Source organism: Microtus ochrogaster, chromosome 1, assembly GCF_000317375.1.
Source record: "Microtus ochrogaster isolate Prairie Vole_2 chromosome 1, MicOch1.0, whole genome shotgun sequence".
NCBI lineage: Eukaryota > Metazoa > Chordata > Mammalia > Rodentia > Cricetidae > Microtus > Microtus ochrogaster.
Genome location: NC_022009.1, coordinates 78,575,806 through 78,600,247, shown reverse-complemented (window position 1 = coordinate 78,600,247; position 24,442 = coordinate 78,575,806). Strand labels below are relative to the sequence as shown.

Below are 24,442 nucleotides of genomic sequence, written 5' to 3'. Positions count from 1 at the left end.
GACATTCATTGCTCTCAGCGTCTTGACTTGATGACAACTTGACCGGGTCCCTCAAGCTCCTGCTGCCAGGCTCTCCCTGTCAGAGCAGACTGTGCCCTCCACTAGTCAACCCTCCTTGCTTGTGCTGTGCTGCTCAGGGTATTTATTACAGTGACAGGAGAATTAACCGAGTTTCTACCCTGACAGGTAGCCCCTCCTCCAAAACATCTCAGCCTCTAAAGCCCTTGCACTTTGGGACTAGAATGTGAGGGGCAGCCCCAGACATCAAATTGCAAATTTGACTGCAAATTCCTTAGAGCCATGCTTCCACATAATGAGTGGAGTTTGACTTACATTAGGATGGCTACTACTTGCTCACTCTTCCCAGTATAGGTGGGTAAACAGATATGAGTTCTCATTTTCTTTTGGTGTGTGTGTGAGAAGTAGTGAGCAATTTAGTCTTTTAAGACATTTTGATCACTTTTTACCAAATATAGAAGGAGCCAAGAATCCTCAGAGGAGCCAGGCAGCCTCTTTACCTCTTTGCTTTGAAATTGTTTCAGCTAAATACTCTTTAGATTGTTTTTCTTATACTGCCTTCCACAAAGAAGTAAAACACAGCCAAGGATTCTGCCAGGTTCTTTGCCATTTTATAGCAAAGATCACCTTTTCCTCCAGTTTCCAGTAATATGCTGTTTCCATCTGGAGACTCCTCAGAATAGCCTTTGCTGCCCATATCTCTATTGGCCGTCCAGGAGTGCTTTAGTATTCTCCCAGGTGATTAGCATCCAGGTTTCCTGTTGTCTTTCTGAGCCCCACTATAATATCTAAACAGTCTACTCAAAGCAACACATGCTTTCCCTTGCATATACCCCAACATATGTACTCCCTCCCCAGTTCTAAGTGTCTTCCATGTTTCTAGAATATAGCACCTCTTTCTGGCTACATATATTCTAACTCTTCATGCTGTTATAACAATATTGTACACTGGGTGAATCATGTGCCATACAAATTTATTGCTCACACATTTTTTGTTTGCATAAATGGTACACGCATAGGGTACAAACACGGGTGGGCAGGTGTGCACATTGCTGTGTGAGTAAATGGCAGCCCAGAACCGGCAGTTGTTCTCTTTCCTTGTTGAACCCCTTGGTTTCTGAGACGGAGTCTCCCACTGATGCTGTTGCTCAGCAACTGACTAGGCTGACTGGTGGAAACCCTCAGTATCTTCTTCTCTCCATCTCTCCAGCGCTGGGGTTGCAGGTGTATGCTCTTGTGCCCTGCATTTTACACGGATGCTAGGGACCCGAACTTAATGTCTCATGTTGACAAAGGAAACACTTTGCATACCACGTCATCTTTCCCCAAAGCTCTGGAAGCTGGAAAGTGCAAAATCAATGTATTGACTAAGGCTCTGCACCATGACTTATACATGTCATCTTTTACCATGTCCTCACCTGGTAGAAGACTACAGATAGTCTGTTAAGTCAAGTTTGAAGAGGACTAGTCCTAGGAAAGCTAAGAGGGCTGTGTTACCCAGTCACCTACCACTACTGCTACTCACCAAATGTCCCCACAGTGGGAATTATGACTCAGTCTATGACTATGGAGGCCATGTGCATCAAGTTGCTGGCAATACTTTGGAGATGCTATTCAGCTGAGTCTGATTTAAGCAGTAGACACAGAAAGTCATTGCTGACCTCCTACACATATCTGTGTTCACTAGCAGTGTATAAGAGGAAGAGAACACATTCTGAGGCATCTGCCGATTAGTGCAGCTTTGCTGAATAAAGGCACTGGTCTGTGTGCGGAGTTGACACATGCCTCTTACAAACCCATTATTTCACATAGGAATGCAAGGTTGAAGAGAGATGTGTGGCGCTGAAGCTGTGGGGTGTTGTTTTTATTGATATGTTAAATTATAGTCTAAGAATTAGTTCAAATGTTGAAGTCAGAGTGTTCTAGGTTTCTGTCTCCTAGGCTTTTTTTTTTTTTTAACCACAGAAACCCAATTTTATTTTGTAATGTGGGTGGCTTCTCTGGCATAATTAGTCTCCTGGCCTGTTTATTTAGACAGACCCTGTAGCCTCCCCTCTTACTGACATGCATGAAAAGTATATTACAACCTTAAAGAACCATAAGTGATTTTTTTCTTCAAGGCAGAGTTATCATCCTTTCTCAACACAAAACATGTTCTTTTGTAAGCATTACAGTGGTGTTGTTTCTGCCAAGTGTTTTGTCTGAATGAATAGTTGATTCTCCAGAGTTTTAGGGCTACTGTGGACAGTATCGTGAGGATTTTCAGGTGGACCAACTGTGTGACCATTTCCATAGTTATTTATTTGATTAGGTGTATTCTCTTTCTTGGCTTGGATCTTATATGAACTTGGGATACCAACCAGAAAAGAACGGGTTCTAAGATTTGAAATGGTGATATACCCGCAGGCTTGAGCCTCATGACAGAAACATGTTTGCTGATTGTTACAATGGGACATGGTGAAGAGGAGGAGAACACGGGAAAAGGGAGGGAAAGAGGTAGTCGGGAGAGGAAAATGGGCAGAAGAGTTAGAGGAACCTAAGCTTCATTCTCATTGGAAACATTTCTGTAGATGGCGCCAAGGGTTCTGCGGAAAGCTGTGTGAGCTATCACTGATCTGGCCTTACTGCATGGAGCAGGCCAGGAGGGCATGTTGGTAACGGATGGAGCATTTAGCAAGGGGCACGTACTAAAAGACGAGGACAGTGAGATGAAGGTGTTTGGCTTATGGAGACAGACTTTTGCTGAGCTGAAGGAATAAAATGAAAAGTCACTTCTTCCTGCAGGCAGAGCTATTGGGTGGAGGGAGTATCACAGAGAAAGGAATCGGCGTGTTCTAGGGCCTGTGGCAGAAGGCTAACTGAGAGCGCTGAACCAGCTAATTTAGTTCAGTTGGAGAGAAAGGAGAAGCATAATATGTGGGTGACAAAAGGAAGCAATGTCACTCGAAGGGCAAGGAAATGATAATTAAATGTTGGATGGTGGCTAAAATTTTGAATTACGTTTGAATGATTTTGCTTTATTTTTTTAATAAAATAAAATTGAAATTTCTAGCCAATTTTTATAATAGCTGAAGCAATATAGCATGTTTTTTGTTTATAGCATTAAGAGTGAAACGGTTTTTTATACTCTACATTCAATTTTAAGGTAAAAGTAGCTGATCTTGACTGGACAATGGCTTTTCCTCCTGCTCCTTTTCCTTTCTTCTGTCAGCACTATCCTCTGTTCTAACAAAGTTTCTTTTTTACTTCAGTAATCATAATTGTCTATAATTGTAGCTTATTTTGCCTTTTCTTATTTCTTTCCTCACAGCATCTTCTAAGGCTCTAATTTTCTATTGACTACATCTTGGAAGGGTCTGAACTTTCCAGTCTTCCCCTGGCTCTCCATCACTAAAAGCTCCTCTGGTTCACATCCATCCTTCTTGCCAAGTCACTCCACTGCCCTTAACTTCTCTGTGTCATTAGAGCCCTTTCTTTTCTGACTTTACTGTTTCCATGAAGTCATGGACCTTTTCTACCTCTTCTTGCCCCACCTGCATATTCTCAAAGACATTCTGACTTGTGTCCTTGGTATTTCATTTCTCCCTCTCATTCTGCTGCGTGCACTGTTGAAAGGGTTAGAATGATACATCCTTTGTCATTTCCAGAATCTCCAAATGCAGTTCTTGAAAATTTAGATGTTATTTTTAACTTTTACTTGGCTATCACTCACCGGTTAGTAATGTTTTCTTTGCATTATTAACTACAGAAACACACTCATGTGTTCTTTAAATCTAGTGACTATTTAATGATAGTGGCTTCCCGCAAACACCGGATTTGTGTTAATCTTTGGAATCAATGGAGCAATTTTAGTGATTCTGAAGTAGAACAAACGTGTTGTATGTATATTGATTGGTTGTTTGATTTCTATAGGATACCTTTCTTTCTGGAATTTTGTGGTCAATACAAAGCATTGGAGTTGCTCTGGGCCAGGTACCCAGCCTCCCTCCTCCAAAAAGACATGAAAAGATGTATAGCCAGTTCTTTGGAAAGGTTAGAAAATGAAGAATGGGCAAGCTTTTTTTTTTTTTTACTGTTACAGATAAACAGATGTTCCTCAATTTATAATGAAGTTATAAACAAGTAAATTCACTGTTGAATTCATTGTTGTAGTTTACACCTAGCTCACTGAGCGTCCTGGCTCAGCAGCGTGGTGTGCACTCCGCTGGTTACCTTTGCAATCTCCGCAATCTCCCTTGTGGGACTAGGTAGCTTGTTACCGTTGCCCAGCATGCCTAGAGTCTTTCATAAGCTATATTACTCTTCAAGGAAGAGAGACAATTTCAAACGTAGAGGCACCATTACTATTGAATGTGCTTTTTCTCCTTACCCCCATGAGGCAGATGAACTCGTATGGGATGCTATTGTGGATTGGGGATGGTCTGTAGTTCTTAAGTAGTTACTCATGTTTGGTGTGGAGTCCTTTTGCCTCCTTTATTTGCTTTCTTCATGTTAAGCAAATACAAAATTGACTCTTTGCTTCTTGGCTTGTTTGGGGTGAATGTTTGGTTTGTTTTCTGCTTGTTTCCATGTTTTCTTGTCTCTCAGAAATTGTCCATAATTTCTATTACAATATAGCTGTTCCTTTCTTTTCAAGTATTATTTGTTGGACATCCAATTTATACAAGTGTTGTGTCCGAGTGCATGCACACTTCCGTGGTGTGTCCCAGCCTGCCATTTCTTCTACCAGTACACATCTGTAAATGCTTAAATGAGGAAGGCGTGTTTTGTTCTATGCCTCCATATTAGATAGACCTCACTCAATCTCTTAAAATAAGTATTTATGATAGGAAAATGGCTTTCTGATATATTCTTGTCATCCCATAACTCATTTTATAAAATTCTAAAAAAATTGAGTTCTTCTTTAAGTACTGGAATTAAAGTATTATAAAATTGTATTTTTTAAGGCGTACATCATTATAATCCCCATTACTTCTCATTCAGTAGTTAAGAGTCCATTTTGTCTCAGCTATTATCTTTCTCACATTATCCTCAAATTGGTGATGATTATTCTCTAGTTGATACATTAGTTTATATTTAATGAAGTTCTAAATTATTCTGCTGGGTTTCATGAAATATGAGCTAATTTTATATACATTATACATTATGTAGATGACCCAGAGTAAACGACAAAGACAATGTTTAGAATTGTTTAGTCTTCGTCACTGGAAAAGCAGAGTACCCACCATATTTAAGTACGAAAAGCCCAACCTTATGTTTATTCTAATAAAAAAATTAAAGTGTTCTATTATTGTAGATTTTTAAAATAGGAATTCTTCTTTTGTGGCTTCCTCTCCCCATCCTTCTATGAAAATAAGGGATTATATTTTAAAAGCCAATTCAGATGTCTGAGTGACTGTAGAAAACATGTGATTAGCAGTTTAAAAACAGGATAATGATTGTTGCTTAAATCAAATTTAACTCACATTTTTAGTTTTTTATTGCCTATTAAATTAAAATCTTATTTTATAAATTTTTTTTGGTATTGAAGAAAACCTTTACATATTTGTCTCTCAAATTGTCAAGTCGCTTTTCTGAAATATTGAGAGTTAAAAGTAAAGAATTAAAGCATCAGTCCTTCTGAAACCCTTCAAGCCCAAACTCATGGATTATCATAAAGTTTAATAGGTGCCGCATTTCTCTGGATGCTGCTTAAGCATTGTACAACTTGGCACGCAATCCGTCTCACTGCTTACCACCGCCTTTGCACATTTGCTGGGTGGCCTACGTTTTATGTGGTCCTTTGGTAGGAGCTGTAAGCTTTATTTTAGAGAATATCTTTGGCCTTTGCAGATGACACAGAAATAGACATCGTAGAAAAGACAGGAGTCGAAGTCACTGCAGATTCAGTCTTGCCCTGTGTCCAAAGACAAGCCCTCTCCGTCTCACACAGCCTGCCTTTAGACATGTTGAACTTTGACCTCCGTGTGGCTTTCTGTACTTTAGAGACCTTTCCTGCTAGTTCATGGACCTTGGTATTAGCAATATTCCAGACTAAAGGAAACAGTAAATCCTTATTTTGTTTTAAAGGGAAGAATAATGCATACTTATTGTTATTTATTAGAATGTTTAGCTATCAACCACACTAAAGTATATCTTTAACAGTTGTGTTCTCCCATATCTTTTTATTGATATGCATACCATAAGCTACCACAGTGTTGTTTTGAATCCCTATACATTATCTTCTGCTCTGTCCAAATAATATGTTTTTGTTTCTGCTTAACCCAAAGCAAAAAATTTCTTGTTATTGTTTTAAACAAAACCATCTGTGTCTTTCTTCAAATATAGACTTTGGGTGGCATGATGTAGGGGACTAGCGTGGAGAAGAAGAGAGCCAGCCTGGCAGGAGAAGGGGGTATGCAGGAGAATGCAAACAAAAGCTGTCGAGGTGGGGACCAATGAGCATGAAGCATAACACACGCATGCAGAGGTCGTGCTGAAACCCATTATGTCACGTGATATCTAAAACATCCAAAAACCTTGTACTTTATTCCTTCTGTATGTCATATAATTTGATAAAGGTTATATATGCTAGGAAAATGGCAAGAAATTGTCACCTCACATTTAAAGTGATTGTATATGGGGTTCTTTCCCCAGTGTTCTATATGGAGGACAAGCAGAGCAAACTCTGACTTTCCTTGCTCTCATAACAATTAGACAAGTCACCTTGCCCATTTCCTAAACTTCAAAGTCTGTTTTTACAATATGTAACAGACTGAATAGGCAAAGCGTGGTCTCTGCTCAGACAGCATCGGAGTCAGTCATCAGTAAGATTGCACTCATGTCTTTTCCAGGAAAGGGGGTAACTATAAATCGTGATGGTAAGTGGAATAAGGAGACTCTAAACCACAGGTATCATGTTTCCTTCCATGTGTGGGATCTAGCGACAGGAGAGACAGGGAAACAGGGAGGACTGTTAGGGAGCAGAAAGCAGGTTAGAGAGGAAGGGATCCATGAGATGGTAATGGAAGGGATTGCGATCGGAGGAAGCCTGTACAGCCATGAAAATGTCACAATGAGACCAGTTGTTTTGTTTACATACACTAGTTAAAAATAAAAAATAAAAAACAAGATAAACTCCATGTAGGCTTCATAGCTGTTGGGATAGCCTGTTTTTTTGTTTTGTTTTTTTTTTTTAACTTGTGATGTCTTATCTGTTTGTGACTTACTGGCTCTTCAAACAGTGTGACCTGAGCAGAGCACATCGCAGCACAAGCTTTCTTTACGTCCTGGAAGTAAGCAGTTCATTTCATTAGGAGAATATACTGCTAGGAGACAGCTGCAGGTAACCTAGAAGGTCTCCCTGCTGACCTTGAGATGGCCTCTCTTTCCAGTGCAGTCCCACAACGTTGCTATCTGTTGTTGCTTTCATAACTGACTGTTCAGTATGTGGTAGTCTCTCTCATTCTTTTCATCGGAAATGTCTATAATAAAGATGGACACTTTCTTTCTTGTAATTATTATTGCTCTGCTAGATTTTAATTATTTATAGCCGTCAGGCATTTATTGGTTTTTTTAAAGACCTTCCAATCCCAATCAGAATGAATAAACAATTAAAAGGAAGAAAGATTTTGCAGCCCGTCTTTTCCTTTTGATTGTGTGTGTTCTATATAACACTTAAATTATTCTTTATGAAATTAGTATATCCAGGAAACTGGAGAATTATGCTTTCGGCTGAGAGAATGGAAAACATGTTAGCATTTCCTTTGTAGGGTTTCCAGGGCGCCACAAGAGAGTTCTAATGCGCTGCTCTCTGTGTTCTGCCCAGATCTTTTTCAGCTTATTCTAATGCTGGAGCAATAATTAAATGCTGCTTAGTCTTTCCTGTGTCCTACACCTCACTGCAAACATGTCGGCAGAGAAAGCAGACGTTCGTAATTTCTCAATATAAAACAGATCCTGCCAGGGAGCCTGCCAAACCCCACCAACCGTGACAGTCAAATCAATGCATGTTTGGTTGAAATTTTTATTTTTGCCTTTGCTCTGTTTTTTGGGCTCTGGTATCTGTTGTCCCCCATGGCTTATCACCTTATGGCCTGACAGTTTCTGACATTGACAAGACTTCCTGCCTACCTTTGTAATGTATACGCATGACCATATGACTGTAACAGAAAATGACATTTTGACTCAGTAAATATTTGCTTTAGGTCCACTCCATCTGTTTTACAGACTCCTTTTCCTTTTCCTTCCTTTATCATTTTGTAAAACATATGTACTTTTAGCTTTTGTCTAGAAGCTACAAATCCTTGACTCATGTGTATTTCAGCTCCTCGGCTAGGGATCTATTATTGACCCTGAGGATTTAGTTCTCTTGTTCATTTGTAGCCATACCGTACAACACGGCTACCCTTGGTAAACTGTAGGATGGCAATGGAGCTGTGAATTTGCTGATGCAAATGCTTAAAAAGAGCAGTTATATCAGATATTGTTTTATATATGCACACATGCACAAAACTATGGACCTACTCAGAAGTCGACAGTGACATTATGACTTCAAGATTTGGTCATTGATAAAACTGTCTCTGATACCTTTGTTGAATGGTTAAGCTTTATAGATCTGTCTCAAATTAGGAATCTCCCATTTTTCAGTAATCAGTATTACAGTTTTGGAAAAAGCTATTTCCCTTCCTTTGGGATAAGTGTCCAAATAATGGAATTTACCTTATATAGTTTGTTATATTTCTGGTACTCATTCTGTGTGATTTTGAGTTATATAATCTTGTTTTACTGCTGGTGGCTTGTATTTTATAACCACATTTTATTTTATATTATTTTAAAACCATTAATCTAAAATAGATTGACTTGTCTGTGGAAAAATGAAAAACTCTGTAATTTTAATTTCTTTTTTTACATGCTATAACTTTGATATATGTTTAAAAACCCTATCTTTGTAGAATTATTGGTTGCATTGCTTTGCTTTATATCATATTAAACTGTCCATCTTTATCTCTATAAACTGAACTTTTCTGCAATACTAAAGAAAAATTATTCTAACACTTGTTGAGGCGTTAAGAACAACGTGACCCAGGAACTACTGCAGTAAGAGGTCTCCACAGCAGAGCGACTGGCCTGAGCTTGACATGCTCCAGAAATGTGCAGTATGGAAATGCAGACGAGGAGACTGTGACATCATAGCAATTCTTCCTGTCCTTGTGAGTTTTATTGTAGCCATCTGTGGTTCCTCTAGATTTTTTTTTTCTTAATTCAGGTATTGCTACATGTAATATATAATGGTGCAATTGTGTGTAGAATTACCTAGAACCTGGGTTCATGGCTACAAACCTAGCACCCAAGATGCTGAGGCAGGTGAGTTTTCAGGAGATTGATGTTACCCTCGATAGTGAGTTGCAGGTCAGCCTAGGTTACAGGGTGAGACTATGCTAAATAACATAATAGTAACAGAAACAGAAAACAAACAAAAAAAACACTAAGAGAGAGGGGGGCTTTTGTTAAGCAACTTTAATAAAAATTCTTACTAGAAGCAGGCCAGCGTAGTCAGCTATCCTCTAGAGGAGGTGGCAGCTAAGAATTGTAATCAGAAGCAGTGGCTAAAGAGGTAGTGAAGGTAGGGATACTGGCTAAACTGGGGAGCACATGTGCAGGACTTAGAAGAATAGTTTGATCAATGCAAGCCTTCATAACTGTGGAAACACAGGGCACTAAGTTACCTTTTCATTTGTGACTTTCGAAAAGTCCCAGGTATCACAATATGTAATTATTTGCCTTTCTTCTTATACACGTAGTTTCTGTCTTAAACCTGACCCCAGCCTCACTTCTCCTAGCATTATTCCAGCTCACTGGTCAGTGCGATTCTTAGGAAATTTCCCCATTTTTCTGCTTCTCAATGTTTCATTAATGTAGTAAGTGTCTCTACTAAAATTTTATTCTGTCTTTTGGAATATACAATTACTTTTTATGAGAGATTTCTTGAGACTATGTAAATATCCCAATTTTCAATCATCTTTGCAGACCAATTTTAACATACACTAAAAATGCTTAATGGAAACATATCTATTGTTACTTAGCAAATGGTGAGGCTCTGTTTCCATTACATTCCAATATTAAGTGGAATTCTGTAGTGAGGAAGAACTTGCTTCTATGCCACCTGTTTGCCTACAAAACCCATTCTCCTCTAATTCTCCTCTGCCTTTTGCTTTCTGAGTGGATTGATAGGTGTTTTCATTTTTCCAGCCGCCCAGACCCAAATAATCACACAGAAACTATATTAATTACAACACTGTTTGTCCGATGACTCAGGCATATTTCTAGCTAGCTCTTACATCTTACATTAACCTATTTCTATTACTTTATATTTTATCATAAGGCTCGTGGTTTGTTATCTTACATCTTGTTTCTTGGGCAGCTACATGGCCTTTCCCTGACTCTGCCTTCTATCCTCCTCCATTTCTGCTTGGATTTCCCATCATGCTATATTGTGCCCTGCCATAGGCCAAAGGTAGCTTCTGTATTAACCAATAGTAATCACGCATATTCATAGCATACAGAGGGGCATCCCACATGAAACAGTTGTCTGTGGTTTATTTGCTTTTGTTTTTTTTTATTGTGCTCTAAAGTTCCAAGTTTTTGTTGTTCAGATGATCCCAGATTCAGTAATTGGGAGCATCCCCTGCTACCTTCTCTTGCCTGTCAACACTGTTGAGTGCCTCTTCACGACTCTTCAGACTGCTCTTGTTCTTGTTCTCATTGACCATAGAGCCAGCAGCTTCCTGAGGAGATTCAACTCTCTTTAGAGAATGGTGTTTGGAGATCATGATCAGGACAAAAAAGGGTGCTCACTATTCCTGCACTGTCACTGTTTGCAGTTCCTTTATATGGAAAGAAACTGGGAATTATGTGCACCCCTGTGCACAGGAACACATCCATCCATGTTCTCTTCTCTGTGTGTTTTTGTATTAGTGTGAACCTACCCAGTGGATCCTGAAGGATGTCTAACCTGTCTAAACAGAACTGATCCACTCTGACATCTCACCTGTCTATACAGAGCAGATTTTCTGACATTTCAGCCTCAAGCAATGCAAGAGCCCTCCCTAGACTTCCTTTCTTATATGTAACTTTTTCTGCAATTTATCTTTTTTTTTATCATTTCTATCTAGAACACACAGGAGTGTAGCTTCAGGACTGTTAACCCATGCCTCTGGGGAAACACGTTTAATAACCACAGTATCAGTATCATAGTTTTGTCCCTCGGGTAGAGTACTGGATCAGAATACTATTTTCCAAAATGATTATTTTGTTTATGGCTTCCTTCAGTTTGCTCTCTGACTTGTCACACACGTTGGCTCAGTGCTGTCCTTACAAACCTCTTGCAGAGTCTTTCCACATTCTAATTGTTCTAATTGCGGTGTGTGAAAGTACCATGGCATGTTGGCAGTCGGAGTTACATGAATGTGTTCCTCAGATTACAGCATCATCTATACTCTTCCACCTTATGACTAACTTCTGGGGCGGAGGATGATCCATGAATGGAGTTGGTCAAATATTCCCTCTTGTGTGACAGTTTAGGTGATTTCACCCACTCCTCGTCCTGTGGGTTTGCCCTGGTTACCTAAATCAATGCTGCCCTCTTCTGTTACAGTAGCAAAACCCAGTGGCTTTAAATGTGTGGTCTTAGGTGAACGTAGAGGAAGGAGATTGGCATTTTCCCATTGCTTAGTTCCCATTGTACTTCTAGGTCCTGGCTCTTTTGATTCAGCTTCTAGTTCTCTGCATCACTCAGCATCAAAGATTTCCTGGCCCTCTGTGTGTGCACAGAGGAAGGTAGCCAGTCAGGGCAAGCGTGGCTTTGCTCCTCTCCCACGAGGTGATGCTCTCAGACATGTCATGTATCTCAATTTTCACATGTAAGGTATTTTTTTTTCCTGGCTGTTGACTTTGGATCCACCTTAACCCTTCAGCTTTCTCTTTCCTTTGCTCATGTATTTTCAGGTTGGCCTTATTGCTGCCAAAGCTTATGAGAAGATAGGGACATGCGAACTTTTTAAAGTTTAGTGTCCACTCCTTTTCTTTTCCTTTAGCTAAGTCATTTTCAAGTTTGGGATTTCCTGCCATCATATTGTACTCAGAGAAGGGTGAGGTTCATCTGATCTTCTCATGGCTTTTGGAGAAAATACTGATATCATTGCCACCAGCCTTAGCCACCCAGAAGCCTCAATTGTTCCTTGCCCCTTTATTTTCTTCAGATTTAGAAGTTTCTCATCCTGTTTCTCGATATGGGGAGATTTGTTCTCCATATGTATATGAATGTTTAAAATTAGCATTTTAATTAGCCTGCTTTCGTTTCATCCATTTCATCTAATTCATTTTATTTGACTATTTATCTCCTGCTTTTTTATGTGACACATTTCTTATCTGATATTTTGATTTTTTTAATTATCTTATAAATTTAGTTGCTACTTTGATTATTTCCTGGAAAATGTTTGGTGCTGTAGATGTATGTATTTATTTTAAAGTTATTTCTTATTTTCCATATCTTCCTGCCTCCTAGACTTTTACTGTGAGATTTGTTCTCTTGCACTTGGGTGACTCTTTAGTGTAAGAAATGTATTTAGGTCATCTGACATGAGGTCATAATTGGCTGTATTTTTTCAAAAATATCATTTGTAGCTAGTTTGGTAGCTTTAGGAGGAAAGGTGAGTTTTGATTGCTTTTTTTATTACTTGGCATAAATTCTTGCCACTGTTGTTGAAGTGGAAAAAAAATGGCTGTCAGAATAATTGCTGGCATTCGTAGGTGTGTTCTGCCCAGGGGATTGCAAGCTCTCTTCATGTTTAGTGTCCCAGATGTTTCTTCAATGTTTATTTGTGGGATTGTTCACTTTTCTTTTATCTACCCCAAGCTCCATTGAGTTTCATTTATGATTAAATTAATGTGTTCCTGAATATGTAGAATAATTTCAGCAGTAAACCTTTATAAATCACTTCTCGTTGTAGCTATTCTTCCTTTATACAGGTCTGATTAAATGTATGTTAGATTACTTTATGTATTCTAAGTTCCTTTTTAGCCTCTCTTATTCTGTTTTGTTGCTTTCTCTTATTTTTTTGCATAATTTCCTCAACTATTTCTATACTTTCAATAATTTTCTCTTCAGCTCTATTTAATTTGTTGTTTGATTTATTTTAAGTATTTTTCTTGCTTAAATTCAATAGAGTTTTAACATGTCAATGTTGCTTCAAGTCTCTATATTTGAGATGCTTGTGGTCATGTGTGAGAGGAACACCTATTTCAGGATTCAATTATTTAAATATATTGTAGAGTTTAAAGTTTTGTTTTTCCATCTGAAAGTTCTAATGCAAATTCATTTTGATGTTCAACTGTCCTGTTGTTTTATTTATACCTTGTAATTATGAACACATTTATACATTGACCTACTGCTCTGACTACATAATCCATACGAGCAAAACAAAAGCAGACAGAAAACCCTAATTCACATTTTCATAAACAGATTATGTAGGTTTCTGAAACCTAATCATCAGATGAATGAAAGGATTTCCTTTTTGGTCTCCTCTGAGCTTATTCATCACTGACAAGGGGTTTTTAGTACGTTTCTTCTGGGTTGCTAAGGCTTCACTTATCTGGTTTGCCTTCTGAGTTCACTAACACATCTTTGTTAATGCAATAGCCCTAAGTCTTCAGTAGTAATCTTTCCCTCAATCCTCTTTTTTTCATAGCCGCACTGTGGCTTAAGCACACACCGTGCTCTTTCCTGGAAATAGCTGCATTTTTACATCTACGTGTAAAGGTATCGTCTGCTGTGGTTTCTCCTTACTGCTCTTTTGCTGATTTTATATCTCACCAATTGAGTTCTTTTAGCAGATATTGAACTTAATTCAATCACATTGTTTTTTCTGCCTTTATAATGATGTCATCATCGGTTGTCTTTTCTTCTTGACCTCCCTTACATATCTTGTTCTGTAGCTAAAAAAAATTACTTTCCTGTCACTATTTTCTTTACTTCCCTTTTTTGCTTTTCTGAGATACAGATGTTTTTAAACCTGTGTTATGTAAGCCAGTTTTCTGTAACGAAATTAGGCAGGATATTGCATTTAATCGGTTTTTAATTCAACATGTTTGTTTTCTGACTTGGATACATTTTTACTGACATTGGATCTCATTGTGTCTTTGGCTGAAGCATCTTTATTATGTCCCTGATAATGAAAATATGTATCTACCACTTTTCCTTGTTCCATTCTGAAGCATCATTTCAGCGGAGATGTGTGACCTGGCAATGCTTGAAGTTCTTTCCACCTGAGGAATTATTCTGTGTGCTCAATTAATTTTGCATTCTCTCTTGATGGGAAACAGATCAGGAAGCAAGGTGTGTGCCAGCCCTGACCTTGGGAACAGTGGTTTCTGGAGGGAAAAGATGTGGCTGGATTAGTTTTCAGGCTGAGCCTGAAAGAAGAGAGCAGACCAGACTAGAATTCCTTTTGCAGCCTGCAGTTCATGGCTTTTTTTTCTTTGAAAGAATATTGTTTTTTTTAAAAGACAATTGTAACATATTTTTACAGAGAACCTTTTGTTTCTACTTTCCTCCTAATGCACACTTGAGATTCTAGCAGTTCTTAACCACAGGGCTTTTTAAAATTTTGTTGATTTTTAAAAAATAGTAACAAAAATTACATATAATTCTTCCTGTTAAGAGGGTGTATTATAACTGCACAGCTTCCTCTTAGTTCTTCTGGGAGGATTAGAAAAGAACATTTAAGCTGCTTTGTAAGAACAGTCTATATTAGAATTTCAGCCTCAATAGAAGTTACTGCTTGGCTGGAGAAGTTACTGAGATGACTCAGCAATTAAGCCGCAGAAATCTCAGGTTTAGCTCCCAACAAGGACATAGTGGCTCTCCACCTTCAGTCACTACAATTTCAGGGGGTCCCTCACCCCCTTCCAGCCTCCCACAGCTTCTGCACACATGGCGCACACATTTTTATGTTTTTACACACGTGCTTGAACACATACACATAAGTAAAAAGGAAATTTTCGCTGTTACTCTGCTCCCATCTGCAAAGGAAATGTTTTAAAAATCCATTTCTTTGATCGTCCATCATTTTAAATGGAAGGCATCATCTGAACACGACTAACCTTTGCCATCCTTGGGTCATTTTTTTAAAAAAAATTGTTTGTTGTGTATGAGTGATTGCCTTCATGTGGGTATGTGTACCACACGTGTGCTTGGTGCCTGAGCACAGAAATGGAATCATATCCCATGAAACTTGAGTGACATATGCTTGTGAGCCACCACATGGGTGCTGGGAACTTAACCCAGGTCCTCTGCGAATGGCAAGTGCTCTTAAACACTAAACCATCTCTCCGTCCCCCCTTTGCTGAGTTGCTTTTCAGATTCTTTGCCATCCAGCTCCTAATGTGTGGACTTCCTCCTTTGCACCTATCCTGTGTGGAATAGTGCCTCTCACATGATGAGCCCTTGGCATTCGATAGAACGTAGATTAGATTCCCATGGTTGTCCATTATGCGTAATTCTTAGACCAGGTGTTGTTTCATAAGAGGGAATTTGAGCACAAATTCCTTGTTTTTGACTTGTGTTACAGCTGCTCCATGAGATGTAGCAATGGATGCATCCAGTCTGTGGCCGCTGGCTTCATGCACACCAGGAAACGATGAATGCTGTGTGACTCGAAACTGCAGGCTAGATTAAAACATGAGTCTTTCCTCATGATTCCCCCGTGTCACACTGTTGCAGGGGGCTCAAGCATGAGTTTTGTCCGTGATAATGGCCTGTAACTTTGTCAAAAGATGCACATGACTTATTCGTTATTTCAAACATGCACATGATTTATTGGTTATTTCAAACATGATATTTATTAGCTAAAAATTCCAATATATCATAGTTACCCTTGTCACGTGGAAAGCCTGACCTTTGGAGAATTGGATAATTTAACATCTATCTGCAGAGCACATATAATGAACATAGACGTACAATGGACGTAGTGCTTTGACTGTAGAACACAAATTGGGAGAGTTCTGCCTTAGCATCTCATGACTTACCTAAAAAGATGATACCTGTTAATATGATAACTATAGAAATACTAGTAATAGTATAGAAATCATAGTAAAAATTGCTGATGCATAGCGTACGTGATGAAGGAAGCTGTCGTAGTTGGGTTTTAGATGTGTGTTAGAAAGACAGCTATTGAGAAGCTATTTTCTGGGGAAGGAGGCACAGCCACAAAAATGCATTCTGAGTTCTCTTATGACATCATTCACAATATCATTATGTGAAAATGTCAGAAGCTTGCGTCAGGTTGATTGTGGATCCTCTGGAGTGGAATGATGAACGCTGATGGGTGTGTTTCAGTGAGGCAGAACTAGTCTCTGGTGAGCAGTAGAGAGGCCATAGGAAAGCCAAGGGACTGTCCAAGCGTACTGGGGCCCGTGTGTTGTGCACACACACTGAGCTTGAAGCCTGGCTGGGAAAATGAATGGCCTGGGCCGCTGGTGAGTGAGATGTGTAGGCTCAAGCTGTTTTGCTAGTCAGAGTACAATACAGGAGAGACCACTTTTTCAAATTTGTTATGTTATAAAGTTGATACTACAAATGAGTAATGTTATAAGAAGATGAGGCAGAACTGTGTGACACATTCCAGCTCTAGTAGCAATTGCCGCAGCAATGAGCTGCTTTCTCTTCAGGACAGAATCTGGTGTTTTCCCTTCCCACGTTTTGCCTCTATTTTAATCAGCTTCTTGTTACCACTTCTTTTTTTTTCCTATTCAAAAAAGTATTGGTGTTGCATCCTAAGGCATTGTTTGTAGTTTATACTTAATAACCCTAGGTTATCCCATTTTAATAATTATCCCATCCCACAAATACTTGTTGAGCATCGATTGTACTGTAAAGCTGTGGTATTAAACAGAAAATATGGTGACTGATTATCTACGACCCCAAATATATTTTCCATAATATTTATTATCTAGACTTTGGAGACTTTGGAGAGAGAGTTTTTATGTTAGCCCAAAGAAGAAAGAGGAGACTTTCTCTCTGAGTGTGTGTGTGTGTGTGTGTGTGTGTGTTCATCTTTTTTGTCCTGGATATTTAGTTTATGGCATTTTCATCTATTTTGTTTGTTCTGAATAATCAACAGCAACATTTTCAGTAAGATATCATGTGAATCAAATCAATAAATAATAAAAATATGTCCAGCTTAAAATGCTTTTTTTACTTTTTTTGTTATCAAAGCTGTCAAGGGGTGATTCCTTTGACCTGCCCTGAACACTTCAGCTTATCTCCACTAGGTGACACTGTGGCACCATTGTACTTCTTTATCCCATATTTGCAAAATGCATATAAAAACAAAATTAGCATCAAATAATTTTGATTTTATATTAGTGATGATATTCATTAATATAGCAAGATGGCTGAAAGTTTATAAAATCTACTGTTTTAACAACCTTTTTGCTTTGTACTTGTAATGGGTAAATATAGCCAAATATATGTACAGATATGATTTTAACAGTTTTGTTTGTTTATTATATTTGAAGTTTTGGGGCACATAGATTAATTTTTGTTATGCATTTACTAAAGCAAGATTAATAAAGTGAAGGATGTTAGCATAAAAGTGTAAACAACCTGAGGTTCTGAGTGGTTTTGTAGCTCCAGGAAGCTGAGTTCACTGTTGGGTTTGGAATTTGGAATTTGCCTAGACAATACAATGTTTATTTTTCTGGAGGGATGTTAAAATCTCCTGAGACATCTGAAGTCTAAATATATATTCATATATTTTAACTTTATGGTTCTCAGCAAAATTCATTGCATTCCTCAGGAGTGTGTGTATGGAGAATGAATATCTCAAAAATTTCCTTTTGTGTTGTCTGTAAAGATTGGGAGAACAATGACTTCATAGCCTTTCCTGCTATTCTTTGAAGCTGAATTCTAAAAGCCTACATGCTTCATCCTTGTAACATAAATGTATACTCTTCTTCAAGTGTTAATGTTTTGGAATCAACTTCTTAATGAGATCCTCTACTTCAGGTACTCTGGAAGCAGTTTCTCCAAAAATGGCCTTTGTTCAGAATCATGCAGGACAATGAGTGTGAAAAGTGATGCAGGCACAAGTCCCATGGTGCCATTCGCTGATGTGCTTTCTGAATGCCACTTTGCAATTTAGTTTTGGAACAAGGGCTTTTCCTGTTTTAAATGCCAAGGTGGACTTGGGAAGAAGGAAAGAGAGAACTGTTACAAGTTGAGGAGGTATTATTTTGGTGACATTAAAGAATCACATATTTTATGAAAAGCTCACCAGAGGCTTAGAAGTCTCATAAAAATTTCTGCCTCAAGATTTGCTACTTTGCAGAAGGTGAAAGATATGATGGGCATGAAAAAAAAATCAACAAGCTACCAATCTCACACATAGGATAAGGCTGAAGCAATGTGTATGCTTCTACGCACAAAACTTAACTGCTGTGAAATAAAATTAGAATATTGCCTTATCTGGTGAAAAGATAATGGTTCTGATTTTTGAGGGTAAGTGCTACAAAGAACAGGGTCCAAGTGATATGAAGGGAAATATGGAGAAACTGGGTGAGACTTAATTGGTAATAGGCGATGCAGACTGTTACAGAAGAAGGGGGATGAAGGAGGGACAAATAACACTAAGGAGGTTTGAAAAAGGCATAGCGAATCATATTATTTTATATTTACTTCAAATTGTGGGTAAGTGTGTGGTGGTTTAAATGAGGATGTCCCTCATAGGCTTATATATTCTAATACTTGGTCCCTAGTAGGCGAAAATGTGAGTGATTAAGAGGTGTGGCCTTGTTGGAGGAGGTGTCTCATTGGGGTTTTGGGACCTCATGAGATGTACCCGTTACACATCAACATGTCATTTGGTAGTCTTATTGAGGCAGCCATAGTGCTGATGTATCATAGATGTAGCTCTCCTGTCATTTCTAGAAGATACAATCTCACGGCACACTGCCTGTTCTCTGGCTCTTACACTATTTCTCCATGATATCACTAGCCCTGGATAGTTAACTGTGTTTCCTTTACCAGGTATAATTTCCCTCCTATTCAGAGAGGCCTAAGTCCAATTAGACAGCTGGTTGGTACCAAGACATAAGAGCCACTATTGCACCTTTAGTGGACATTTTTCTGTGCTGGTTGTGGTTGTTTCTAGTTTGTAGATATCATAGCTGAACTCCTCTCTCTCTTGTTAGCTTGCATAACACCTCCCAGTACTTTGAAGGCCAATCCTCAGAGAAGAGATTGGCAGGTCAGATCCAGCTTGAGTCTTCCAAACCCTTTGTCCAAAGGGCACGTTGCTTAATTGGCTTACAGTTTGAGGGGGTTACAGTTCATGATGGCAGAGCAAATGCATGGCAATGTCTCTTTATTACCTGCTACCTTTGGATCAAGAGATGAACTCTTAGCAGTTGATACCATGCATTTGCTCTGCCCTCATCAACTATAACCCCCTGAAACTGTAAGCCAATTACACACTTTCTTTCATAAGCTGTTTTGGTCATAGTGTTTTGTCAAAGAAATAGCAAAGTAATGAAGACAAAAGTGTGTGTATACATACATAACTTTTCAATGATGTGTGTCACTTGGTGAGATAATGATTCCCCCAAGAGTCATAGATTATATGACAGGAACCTCAGTACCATGCATGAGAAACTTCCTTTCTCGTTGTTGGTTAGGGCAGTCTAAGAGACTCCTAAAACAATATAGGATGTTGCTTTTCTCCTTGGCTACCTCCGAGAACTTGAGGGTAATTTTTGTTGCTAAAGACAACATGTCCTGGCGCAAACTGTGGAAGGAGACACAAAGAGCACAGTTTGCATTAGCACTTTTGCCAATGTTAACTGGCTGAAGGGAACCTCTCAGATCTACGAATTACATCTCTCTCCCTAAGAAGTTAGAAGAAAAAGAAATCTATGGTTATATAGTACAAAATCCAGAGCCTGACACTTCCCAGCTGCCTGGGCCAAATGACGGCATTTGTTCGTATGCGCCTGTGTTAAAAGGGTTACCTTTCTCCAGAGCTGGTTAAAGGGTCAATAGTTTTTTTTTCTTCTATTAACTCTCAGGGTTAAGACACAGTTAATTTCCTAGACTAAGATCTTGTGTCACTAAACTGAAGAAGAGTAAGTGCAGGGTATCAATTGTCTGTTAAGGTTCTAGCATGTTAACTGGTGAGCCGGTGTGCACTTCCCATAGTGGCTGCAGGCGAGTTCAGAACTCCCAGTCCTCCTCATCTGTGCAGACACAGATATGACACACTTTCCTCCTAGTGCCGATCTATGAAGGTCCCAAATGGGATCTATTTGCAAGACTCTTCTTCTGGCCAAATGTCCTGCCATAAAGATAATTGTGGGGAGCTGGCTTCTAAGTTTATCTCAGGGAATGGTGCAAAGATTTGACTATAATTTGGATGAGAAAAAGACAGTGGTGATCAGAACTTGTGCCCGTGTGTTCATGAGCTCAACCTTTGAACAAGCATGGTATATTTCAACTCAGCCTTGAAATTGTAGGTGGTGGAAAAGTAAATGAACAAAGTTTCCTAGGTAAAACTCATGGTAGATTCTGATGCTCAGAATTGTAGTTTAAGGATATAGAACATCAAAACTAGTATTTCATGTGGTTCCTTTGTTATTATTCCTAACACTTTCAAAATCTGACAGTGAAGCTCTCAGTATGTCATTGAGCAATTGCTATGCACTGAGTCAAGCTAAGCACAAACTTGATTATTCTAGCTTGACTGCCACAATATATTTCTTAATATTCTATTGACTTAGGTCAATAGAAAGTTCAAGCTTGCTAAATTATTAATGTTCTTTTGGCAGTCTCTTAAAGAAGGCTGGATTTTCCTAACAAAACATTTTCTTCGTAATTTGGAGATATGTGTAGACATTAATGTTGTCTGAAAATTTAGAGAAAATTCTAGATTATTGATTTTACATGATGCAAATTCAATTTAAATGTAAACCTCCTTGCAAATAAATGTAATTTGTGTTGCTTATGAGAAACCTAAAATAAGTTTGTGATTAAATCTTTTTAAATACAGCAAAGCACAAAGAATAAAGACTTGCCATAAATCTCTTGGATTGTCTTGGTTCTCTTGAGAAAGAGAACTTACAGATTATGGTATATAAAAGAGATTTTTTAATAGTGGCTCACAGACGCCAGCTAATTTAACAGTGGCTGTCTACCAAAGGAAAGCTTGAGAATCTCACAGACGCCAGCTAATCCAACAGTGGCTGTCTACCAAAGGAAAGCTAGAGAATCCCTTAGTTGTTGAGTCCCAGCTGAGGTTGGATGTATCAGCTACTCTTCAGTATGTACTGGAATCCCAAATAAGTTTACTCTAATGCCAGGAGAGAAAGCACTTCCTCTTTTTGTAGTCTTTATATAAACTGTCAGCAGAAAGTGTGACCCAGATTAAAGGTAGATCTTCCCACCACAAAGATCTGGATTAGAAGTAGGACTTCCAATTTCAAATGATCTAATTCAGAAGAAAAATCACTCACAGATGTGCCCAGTCATTCGACTCTTGGTTAATTCCAGATGTAGTCAAGTTGACCCATCTCAGATGTGTCATACTTACATGACTCTGTTTAACAACTATGTTCTTTCCTCCAGTGAAAACACTGGAGTCCCCTTGCTTCCCTTTTCTGCTGAGTTTTTACCTTTGCCATGCTATAGGTATAGCCGAAGATAAAAAAGAGTAAATGTTGAATTGGCAAATAAATGTTAGCTTTTTATTGTTTTGCAAGAGAAGAGTTTTAAGTAAAAAAAAAAAATCTTAGAGTGCTGTACCAGTGAACAGGGCAGCAGACCAAATGGGAGCCCTGCAGTGATTGCGACTGGGTTGGAGTGCATGCTGTTAGAGACCATAGAGCATTCGTAGCCCTGAGTACAACTCACTTATTCCAGTCCACCAACTGTGTTATAACAGTTGATGCAAACACTGGTGTGCAGCATTGGACATTTCTTTAACTCTTAAGCATGTGTATAGGTGTTTATCTCTGAGGGGATGTGTGTGCAGGCAGTGCCCATGGAGGTCAGAAGAGTACAGCAGACCCCTGCCGTTGGAGTTACAGGAGACTGCTGTGGGTCCTGAGAAGGGGACGCTTGTGGAAGAGCAGTATGCTCTCTGAACTTCTGGCCGTCTCTGTAGCCCTAGAATTAGTGTTCTTGCATTTATAGAGAGAACTGCTGATGAGTTCAACTTGGGTTGTTTTTCCTTTACTTTTTAGTATGGGAATTAGACTGTATTCGCCTCCTTATGACCCGGCTTATAGCACTGGTACATGTCTGTCAGACCAGTCTTCATGTTTGATTATCAAAAACCATTCTTAGCCACTCCAGACATTTAGCTCATTTCTCTCATCCTGCGCTTTCACCTTTGCAAGCCAACATCTCAGAACTGGGTGCTGTTGCTGTACTCTGGGCCCTCCTGCTTGTGTGCCCCATGACCGGAATATGATAGTTGCATTTGGCCACACTACATAGAGCTGACAGTTTGGGGATAGAGAGGACTTATTTTACTCTTTTCTCTTTCCTGAATTTTTTTCTAGGGATGCTATTTTGTGGTTTCCTAAATGGTCCATATGTGTTTTCTTGTGGTCAGAGGGAGGGAGTATAAATAGATAATGAAAATATAATGATAATAATGCTACATGATATTAAAATATAGCATTACCATTTTTTTTTCTGTGTGTTTCACCTGATATACTGCTCTTATTTATCTTTAGGGTCACTAACACTGGCTTCTGCTCTGCCAACACAGCTCCAATCTTATGCCAACCCAGTTTAATCAATTCTTAATTTCAGCATTGTATTTTGTCCCTGTAAAATATTTTTTTGGTATAAAGGGTATTTTGCAATTTTCCATTTTCTGTTTTTATCAGCATTTTGATCTAATTCTCTTTTTTAAAATGTGTTAATCATAGTTATTTTTGAAATCCTTGTGTTCTGCTTTTAATTTGTATATTATTGTTTGTCTTTTTTTTCTAGGATGAGCAGAAACTACAAGAGAGTTTCCAACAAGGTGCCTCCATCATAGCTGCCTTAGTTAAAGAAAGAAGTTCTGCCCTCGCTGGTCAGCTCCTGCTGGCTTAAAGAGCACAGACGACAGTCATCTCCAAGCTTCCAAAGACACGTCCCTAGACTCTCTTGTGCCTGCTTCCCACCTCATTTCTCTTCTTTGTGCCTGGAAGAGAATTTCAGTTGTTTTCTTTATCTTGTCACTACATAGAGCTGACAGTTCCGGGATAGAGAGGACTTATTTTACTCTTTTCTCTTTCCTGAATTAGATGTTCCCAGATGACAGGATGTGATGCTTAGGTTGTAAAAATGGGTTAGTGCTCATGTTCATGGAATTATGTGTGCCAAATATAAATGGCTTCTACCGTAAAATAAATGAAAAATACTGCCTTTATGTGAAGAACCTGTTTACTACTACAAAGAAGTTCAATTGAAATGGTAAGGTACGCTTTCCCTCACGGGATGAGAATTTAGACAGCTTAGCTATTATCTTAGAGCTATGTTAATTAGCAGACTGGTCACAATATAATGGAGATCATAAATAAGCTTCAGAATTATTCTTAATTATAAAATTGCCCCCTCAGTATGTGATAATATATCTTTTTACCTTGTTTTGGAATTCACCACACCTTATAAAAAAATAGAAGGGAGCTGGGAAATTGGCTCAGTGAGAAAATACCTGCCTAGTGTGGTTATAGCAACATCACAGAAGACAAAGTAAAGACTTGGAAATATTGGGTATAAACAAGAAACAGAATGTCTCCTTTCCCTCGCCTTTCTCACCTATTGCTCCCAATCTGCAAAGAGCCTGGAATTGCTTTTCACTCTCCTATCATTTTTTTTTTGATTTTGTGTTTTTTTATTTGGCTTATGAGATGTTATTTGATGTTATTGAGAAAGTTAGAGACTCAACTTTCTCTAGGTTAGGTTTAGGAAAGTCTGAAGAACTTCATGAAGGTTGAGTTGCTTGTGCCCATCCCTGGCTGTGGTCTTCTGGAAGGCAGAGCAGCCTGAGCTGTGCAGTTTATTATACTTTATGCAAGAAGTGTGGCCTTGCAAAGTCAATATTTTATTCTTCCAGTTTTTACTGGTCATGCATATTAACTCTTGATATTTTCCTTTATGTTGAGTTTAAAAATTTTATATGTATAAGTCATTAAAATGCCATTTTATTCTATATATAAATTCATTTTATTTATATATATTAAGTCAGAATATTCTGGGACTTACACTGCATGAAGGAATTATAAGATGAGCTGCATGAAATGTGTTTGTTCATGATTGTCAATAAAAATATCTACTTTCTGAAATGTCTCCAATAACATCCTAAATGAATTCCTCTATAGAAATGCATATAGGTGT

General features: G+C 38.5%; 1 protein-coding gene across 3 annotated transcripts in view; it reads left to right on the top strand.

The window, feature by feature from the left end:
• The window catches only part of Ispd (isoprenoid synthase domain containing), a 233,200-nt gene extending 208,832 nt beyond the window's left edge, over positions 1 to 24,368 (top strand). For all 3 annotated transcript variants that reach the window (XM_005343845.2, XM_026787568.1, XM_026787558.1), the window contains exon 10: positions 23,051 to 24,368. In XM_005343845.2, the coding sequence (XP_005343902.1) occupies positions 23,051 to 23,155 (105 nt within the window). In that variant the 3' untranslated portion in view covers positions 23,156 to 24,368. The remainder of the gene's footprint in view (positions 1 to 23,050) is intronic.
• The last annotated feature ends 74 nt before the right edge of the window (positions 24,369 to 24,442 follow it).